The 8,490-nt window shown below is 44.0% G+C and overlaps 1 protein-coding gene across 1 annotated transcript; it reads left to right on the forward strand.

Moving 5' to 3' along the window:
* The first annotated feature begins 4,017 nt into the window (after positions 1-4,017).
* On the forward strand, positions 4,018-8,173 carry ZG16 (zymogen granule protein 16). The gene is made up of 4 exons (XM_043977089.1): positions 4,018-4,059; positions 4,321-4,370; positions 4,562-4,694; positions 7,750-8,173. The coding sequence occupies exons 2-4, from the start codon at positions 4,322-4,324 to the stop codon at positions 8,051-8,053; spliced, it is 486 nt and encodes a 161-aa protein (XP_043833024.1). The 5' UTR covers positions 4,018-4,059; position 4,321; the 3' UTR covers positions 8,054-8,173.
* Positions 8,174-8,490: the final 317 nt, after the last annotated feature.

The following is an 8,490-nucleotide window of genomic DNA, read 5'->3' on the forward strand; positions in this document are numbered from 1 at the left end:
CTTAGATGGGATTCCTAAACTGGTGGATTGATGTCAGGATATTCATGAAGTAGGATGGGATAGGCACTATTAACACAGTACCTGGCACATAGTAGGAGCTTAGTAAATGTTAATTGATTGACTAATGAGAAGAATGATTACATTATTCAAATTTGCTCTGCATATTTCCATTAGGTTGGAACCAATTATAATATTTTACAATAATTTTACATAATTATAACTTTGAATAGAGTAAATTCAAAATACATGGGACCACTTCAGGTGACTCATTAGAGGCAGATAAGTAACACAGTGGATAGGGTGCTGGACCCAGAGTCAGGAAGACTTGAATTAAAATCTCAGACATTTACTAGCTGTGTTACTGGACAAGTCACAACCTCTGCCTACCTCGGTTTCCTCAACTGTGAAATAAGGATAATAATAGTACCTATTTCCCAGGGTTGTTGTGAGGATAAAGTGAGATAATATTTGTAAAGTACTTAGCACAGTGCCTGGCACATAGTAGGTACTGAACAAATGCTATTTCCTCCCTTCATTATTTGAACTTTGGGGTAGTTTGTATATAGATTGAGTAGATGAATGGTAATCCAGGAGGAGAAAACTCTAAGGGCTGAGGAAAACAGGAAAGACCTCCTACAGAAGGTGTTGTTTGAGCTTAGCCTTGAAGGAATCCAGGAAAACTGAGAAGAGGGGGCAGGACCTGAGGGACAGCCAATGCAAAGGAGATGGAACACCATGTTTAACAGGAAGTAGGCCACTGTACCTGGATCACAGAGTGTTTGGAAAGGAGTCAACTGAAAATCTGGAAAGATAGGAAGGGGCCAAGTTATAAAGACCTTTAAATGCCAAACAGGAAAGTTTATATTTGATCCTGAAGGTCACAGAGAGTTCACTGAGCAGGGTCTTGACATGGCTAGATGTACACCCTAGGCAAAACAACAACAAAACACCTTAGCATCTGAGCAAAGGATGGATTGGAGTGAGGCAAGGAGACCTGTTAGACTGTGGCAATAGTCTAGGTGAGAGGGGATGAGAACCTGAACTAGTGTTGTGGCTATATGAATGAAGGAAAGGGGACTTACATAAGAGATGTCATGTGTAGGGGGCAGCTAGGTGGTGCAGTAGATAAAGCACCAGCCCTGGATTCAGGAGGACCTGACTTCAAATCCAGTCTCAGACACTTGACACTTATTAGCTGTGTGACCCTGGGCAAGTCACTTAACCCTCATTGCCCAGCAAAAATTAAATAAATAAATGAAAATAAAAAGCCTATGGGACATCCAGTTCTGCATGTACCAAGAGGCAGTTGGCAGCGTGGAATCGTAGCTTAGAAGAGACGTAGCCTAGATATATAAATGATGATGAGATCAACAAATCAAACATTTCTGTAGAGAAAGAAGAGAAGAGAACACAGGACAGAGCCTAGGTAGACACCCACGGATCATGGGCATGACAATCTAGGACATGATTCCCTATGTAGTGTTAGCAACTGAGATCTCTCAGCCTAGAGTAATGTAATTCCTTGTGTTCTAAATGACTGTGCTGCTGCAGCTGTTGGGCTGAATTTTGTCCGAGTCACCAACAGATACTTGAGTGCCTGCTAGACCCTAGGCTAGACAGAGGTGGGGTGAGGAGAAGCAGGGGGCTGGATTGCATTCCCAAAGTAGGAGTCTGAAGAGGACACAGGCGATGGTAATAAATGGGGTCCTCAGGGGAACAAAGGAAGCCCAAAGTTTGGAAGCCCCAAGGAGACTTCTCAGGGATGAGGGTAGCTTAATGATATATTCACATCAGAACCAATAGAGCTTCCACATCTAACTTTCTGTGTCTATATCTGGGAGTCTGATCCCCAGATATAGACTGAGTCTAGAGGGGTGGGGTAGATTAGAGGGAATATTGGGGCAGCTAGGTGGCACAGTGGATAGAGCACTGGCCCTGGAGTCAGGAGGACCTGAGTTCAAATCCAGCCTCAGACACTTGACACTTACTAGCTGTGTGACCCTGGGCAAGTCACTTAACCCCAATTGCCTGCAAAAACAAAAGACAAAGAAACAAAGAAAAAGAAGGAAACAGAGAGAAGGGGGCAGGAAGAGAACTGTTCTTGTTGCCTAGGCTCTTCCCAGAATTCAGATAGCTAGGACTCAGCCCCATCTCAGGATCTCTGGGGTGTGGCTGTCTTCTTTGTTGGGGATGGACCTTAGCATAGGCCCCAGATGGTCAGCATGACTAGCCTAGGCAGGTGATATGAGGAGCTGAGGGGGTGAGAGGCAGGGGAAAGTAGGGGGTAGCTTCTTGAAGGAGGGCTGCCAAGAGGGTGTGTGAAGTGTGATGGCTCCCCAGTCCCAGATGGTCAGCTTCACCCACATGAACAGATTGTGTACAAGGTACAAGGTACAGGAAGGAGGAAGCTCTCAGTCTAGCTCACTTTTGGGGGGGCGGGGCAACAGGGGTTAAGTGACTTGCCCAGTGTCACACAGCTAATAAGTGTCAAGTGTCTGAGGATGAATTTGAACTCAGGTCCTCCTGTGCCAGTGCTTTATCCACTGCTAGCTCACTTTTAAATATGATCCATTCCACCCCCTCCTATTAATCCCTAATAAAATGAAGTAAGGAAAAAACCTCCCAATGCCTTAGCACTTAATAAATGCTTGTTGACTGATAATTTTAGTTTCTTCCCATTTTCATTAATTCTCCCTGATCTCCCTCCTGGCTTGCTCCACTCCAGTGGCCCCAGCTCTGGCAACAACAACTCCATTGCCCTTTCCTCATTCCCTGAGGCACTGGGGCAAGGTGGCTGAAACCCAATGGATTTTAGTTCTTAGTGGTTAATCCTGGAGGAAGGAAGTTTGAGGAGAGGGAGGAAAGATCTTGCTTACCCCCACCCCCACCCCCACCCCCCCAGGATAATGGGACAGAGGAAAGTTGACTCCTGTTGTCCTGAAGGGTCTGAATCAATCCTGGGCCCACCCACAATGAGCCTTAGGCCAGTGCCAGCGGTATAGTAGAAAGAGAGCTAGATTTGGAATTAGGTGATTTAACTCTAACACTGACCAGCTCTATGACCTTGGGCAAATCAATCCAGGCTTTGGAGCCTCCTTTCCTTATCTGCAAACTAGGGCTAATACCGTTCCAGCTAACTCACAGGGGAGTTGTACCTTTACAGGATTATAAAAATTTGAGTTGTTATTATCAGCTCAAGTCTGGGTTAAAGCATTCTCTCTGTGAGGATCTAGGCTACATTCTCTTTGGCCAGACGATGTCTGTCCCAAGGGCTAGTAAGTAAAATGGGAGCAAAGGAAATGAAGTTGGTGCTGAGTACTCCTTCCCCTTTCTACCCTTATTTCTCTTTTGTCAGCCTAGACCTCCTCTCTTGCTGTCTTGGGTCCCAAACCAATTCAGTCACTTTGAGGTCAGAGGGATTGAATATACCTTTAAAAACCTAGAGAGAGGGGCAGCTAGGTGTCGAAGTGGATAGAGTACTGGCCCTGGAGTCAGGAGGACCTGAGTTCAAATCTAACCTCAGACACTTGACACTTACTAGCTGTGTGACCCTGGGCAAGTCACTTAACCTTCATTGCCCTGCAAAAAACAACAACAACAACAACAAAAAACAAAAAACAAACCAAAAAAAAAATACAACCTAGAGAGAAAAGTGACTAATGTAAAAGAAGAAATCACTAATGGTGGAATTTCAGGCACTGTGAGAGGCAGGACAGAGTGACCTTTTCCAGTACCTTCAGTGTCATACCATTCAGGCTGCCCCTTCTTCTGTCTCCCCCTTATACTCTCCTCTCTGCTGACCTCGACTACCCCTACCCTACCATCTTGACTCCTTTTGATCTGAGACCCTGATTCTGGTCTCCCAGGGCTGAAATCCAAGAGAGGGAGGGGACCACTAAGAGATATCCAGCTAGCTATCTACGCCACACCTGACCCTAATGGCTTTACAGTATTTGCTCAGGAGGTGAAATTCACATGATAATAAATAGGGGAGGGTCTGGAATTAAGTTAAAAGGACCTGGCTTTTCCCTAAGGTCACACTGCACCAGGACCTGCAAGGTAAATGGGCATGGGATGCCTGGTCCTGAGTTAGGAGAATGAGTAATCCCTGTAGCTTTGTTAGGGCTATAAATTAGGGGTATGAAGACGTCAGAGTTAGGAAGGCAGACTGCAGGGGTCTGAGGCAGGGTGTGGGGATACCTGGGTCTGAGGGAGGTGGGTAGGAAGTTTGGGATTGAGTTAAGAAAGCAGGATGACTGGGCCTGATGTAAAGAATGGACAGGGTGAAACCACTTCATCTCTTTCCTTCTTGGCTCCTAGGATGTTGGCATTGGCTCTTCTCGCCCTACTCTGTGTGTCAGCTGAGTCTGGTAAGTGATCTGTAAGCATAGGATGCCTAGGTCCAGAGAAAGCACCTGGGACTTGAGAGGTGTATGGCATAGACATTTAAGCTTGGGTCTGGAGAGGACACAGGTCTGTGGGAAGATTCCTAGAGATGGTGACTGAATCTTGGTTGAAGTGCCACCTTCTTTATTCCCTTTATCAATTGTTTTGTCTCTAGTTCAGCCACGGACATCCTCCTACAATGGAGAGTACGGAGGAGGGGGAGGAAAGCGCTTCTCCCACTCAGGCAACCAGCTAGATGGTCCCATCACTGCCATCCGAATCAGGACCAACAGTTACTACATTGTGGGGTGAGGATCCTGAGTGAGGCTGGCCCTCACTACTTGTCACTTTCTTGTTCTTAGGTCTTCAGTTACTCTTCCACTCCTCCCTCATCTACCTAGCCTGTTGCTTTTTTTTTTTTTTTTTGGTGAGGCAATTGGGTTAAGTGATTTGCCCAGGGTCACACAGCTATTAAGCATCAAGTGTCTGAGGCTGGCTATTGCTTTTCAATAAGGCATCTCCTTCTAGGGATATATTCCAATTTTGAGTCCTATCCTGCCAAGTCACAGGCATATTTATGAGTCATACTCATTGCTTTACGATTCCTAGTTTTGCTTGTTATTGATATTTTAGGGATTTATGAGTAGATACTTATTATTGGCTTCTATGAAGTTTGTCTCCTATGAATCTCTGGAAATCTTTATTGCTATACTTCCTATATTGTTGCTATTCTTTATGCTAGCTAGTTTTTTGTGAAGACAGGTAAGCAGTTTTCTTCTTCCCTCTTCCTTTTTGGCTTTAAGCCTTTTTGATTATATTAGAAAGCTTCCAGTCAAAAATACCCTTACCAGTCCTTCTTAGATGTTCTCTGTTGCTGGCCAAGATTACCATCTTTCATCTATCTTAAGCTGTGGTCCAGAAACACAAAGCCTATGGCCTGACATCTTCTTTTTTTCTTTTTTTTTTGCGGGGCAATGAGGGTTAAGTGACTTGCCCAGGGTCACACAGCTAGTAAGTGTTAAGTGTCTGAGGCCGGATTTGAACTCAAGTCCTCCTGACTCCAGGGCCGGTGCTCTATCCACTGTGCCACCCAGCTGCCCCTCCTGACATCATCTTAACCAGTCAACCAACCAATCAATCTTCAGAAGATGCTCTTATCACTGACTTGGCTCCCAACTGTTCGAAGGTCCTTCCCTTTCTCTTCTTCTGCTTTCCTGCTTTCAGATACAGGTCAAGATTACCTTCTACCTTTCCAGATCCCTTTCCTTCTTCATTTTCACCCTGGTTCCCATCTTTCATTCCACAAGGAATATTTCATTCTCTGTGATCACCTGGAGAGAGGAAAAGTTTTCCAGGCCCCTTCACCTTCTTTTCTTGGAGTTTATTTTGGTTTATTAGAGAAGGAATAAAAACCACTCCAGCATCTTTGCCAACAAAACCCCAAATGGACAAAACTGAAATGAATGAACAAACAAAATATTGATTTAAAGAGGCATCTAGTTGGTGTAGTAAAGGGGGAACTGCATCTGGAGTCAGAAAAACTGGAGTTTAAATTCTGCCTAAGACACTCACTAGTTTGTGTGATACTGGGTAAGTTATTTAACATCTCTCAGCCTCAGTTTCCTTATCTGTATAAAATAGGCATAATAATAGCGCCTTCACCTATGTTGTGAAGATCAAATGAGATAACATATTTGAAGGGCTTGACAAACCTTAAAATGCTATATAAATGCTACCTATCAAACCATAGGATCGTAGATTTAAAGTTTGCAGGGACCTTAGGGGCTATTTGACATTTGACCATTTTACAGATGAGAAAATTGAAAACCAAAGAAAGGTCTCTTTCAGTTGTCAGGGATGAGGGTGGTTGGAGATGATAATTTCCAACCTCCTCCACTGACAGATGGGAAAACTAAAGCTCAGAGAGGTAACCTGCCCAAGGTTACACAGCTAGTTGGGACTGGAACCCAGATTTTCTGATTCAACTCAATGCTCTTTCTCATCTTTGTGAGTTAAGCAAGGACATCTATCATTAACCCCATGTAACAGAGAAAAGAACTAAGAGCAAAAAAGATTATGTGACATACCCAAAGTCACACAGCTAGTATGACTAGCTCTAATGATAATCAGAGACAAGCTCTCAGTATTAAGTCTCTGTTCCCTTTACCAATCTCTCTTAGTCTTTACCACAGCTGAGAGGATAGCTGAAATCTTCTACCTTATTAATCATTTTAGTTTATATTAGCATATCACACTTTACAGTTTTCAAAGCTCTCTCCCAAACATTATCTTATTTTTTGTTACTGACAAAAACGTTGGAGGGAGGCATTATGAGCACCTATTTGACAAATGAGGAAAGATGAAAAGATGAAGTGACTTGCCCATAGGGACAGCATTAGTGCATGTAAGAGACCAGGAGGACCTGGATATTTTGAGTCCCTTTGTCTCCTTCTTCCTTTCTTCAATACCTTTCAGCCTTATCATCACCCTGTCTCTCATTCCTCCTCATCAAACCCCTACTATTTACTAAAGCTAATCCCTCTAGACAGTCAACAAGTCAATGAGCATTTATTAAACACTTACTGAGTGCCACTCTGCACACACATTTCTTTTTTTTTTTTTTTTTTTGCGGGGCAATGGGGGTTAAGTGACTTGCCCAGGGTCACACAGCTAGTAAGTGTCAAGTGTCTGAGGCCAGATTTGAACTCAGGTACTCCTGAATCCAGGGCCAGTGCTTTATCCACTGCACCACCTAGCTGCCCCTCTGCACACACATTTCATCGAATTACTTCCTGCCTCCTTCAGGAAATTGCTCTGACAATCATCCCTTTGCTCTCACGCATTGACCATGGCTTGCTTGTCACCAACCACTTTCCATCTGCTTCCAAATATTCTCTGTATTTTTTCTTAGGCTGTTCCTAGAATGTCTTCATCACATGTTGAATTCTGGCCCTCCTTTAAGTAAACTCAATTATCTCCTTAGTCATAGAATAATAACAGACTCTAAAAAAGAAAAGGGCAGCTAGGGAGGACAGTGGATAGAGCTCCCTCAAATCTAGACTCAGACAGTTACTAGCTCTGCCTTAGTTTCCTCATCTGTAAGATGGGAATAATAGCACCTATCTCCCAAGATAAGATAATGTTTGTGAAGCACTTTGCAAATCCTAAGGAGCTATTTAAATGATGATGATGATTATTATTATTGGTGTAATGTTCTATCTAAATACATATCTCCCCCCTTCCTTGCAAAGAATGTCCAGACTCCCAGGCCAGCACTTCCTACTACATTATTCTGCCTTTCTTGCTAGTGGGATGCTAAATACCTGTCTTTTTCCTTCCTTATTCCTTGTCCCCACCCCCCAGACTGCAGGTCAAATATGGCAAGGAGTGGAGCGACTATACTGGGGGTAGTCGGGGTGACCTGGAGGAGATTTTCCTGTACCCCGGGGAGTCAATCATCCAAGTGTCTGGCAAATATAAGAACTATCTTCGGCAGTTGATCTTTGTGACAGACAAGGGCCGCCACCTGGCTTTTGGCAAGGACACAGGCACCAGCTTCAATGCTGCCCCACTGTACCCCAACACCGTTCTTCGATTCTTCAGCGGACGCTCTGGCTCCGTCATTGATGCCATCGGCCTACACTGGGATCTTTACCCCAGTGAATGAAGCAGCTGCTAACCATCCAGACACAGCAGGCCCAGGGCTGCATCTCCTTGGGAAAGTCTTTGTCCCTTCAAATCCTACCCCCTACCTACTAAAGGGTTAAAATAAAAGGACATTGCTGAAGCCAATGTGTGGAAGTGTACTTGTTGCATGCCTCTAACCCAGAGCAGTATGCCTATGTTTGTATTTGTGAATCTCAAAGTTCAGTAATTCTGTTTAGCATCAGGCCAAAGGATTATCCAACAGTCTTAACCTCTCTAAACCTGTTTTCTCATCTATAGAATAAAGACAATATCTATCTTAATTTCACAGGGTTGTGGTTGGGTTCAGATGAGATAATGTACATAAAGGAATCCTGAATCTGGACAGCAATGTGACTTAGTAAAAAGAGCACTGAACTGTGAATCAGGAAACTAAGGTTCTAGTAACAGTTCTGATAC

The sequence above is a fragment of the Dromiciops gliroides genome, chromosome 1 (genome assembly GCF_019393635.1).
Source record: "Dromiciops gliroides isolate mDroGli1 chromosome 1, mDroGli1.pri, whole genome shotgun sequence".
NCBI lineage: Eukaryota > Metazoa > Chordata > Mammalia > Microbiotheria > Microbiotheriidae > Dromiciops > Dromiciops gliroides.

Bases quoted from the DNA above. Each gene is read 5' to 3' on its own strand.
- ZG16 (XM_043977089.1), top strand. From the start codon at position 4,322: ATGTTGGCATTGGCTCTTCTCGCCCTACTCTGTGTGTCAGCTGAGTCT. The intron at 4,371-4,561 runs GTAAGTGATCTG...TTTTGTCTCTAG, and splicing joins CTGTGTGTCAGCTGAGTCTG to TTCAGCCACGGACATCCTCC. The intron at 4,695-7,749 runs GTGAGGATCCTG...CCCACCCCCCAG, and splicing joins AACAGTTACTACATTGTGGG to ACTGCAGGTCAAATATGGCA.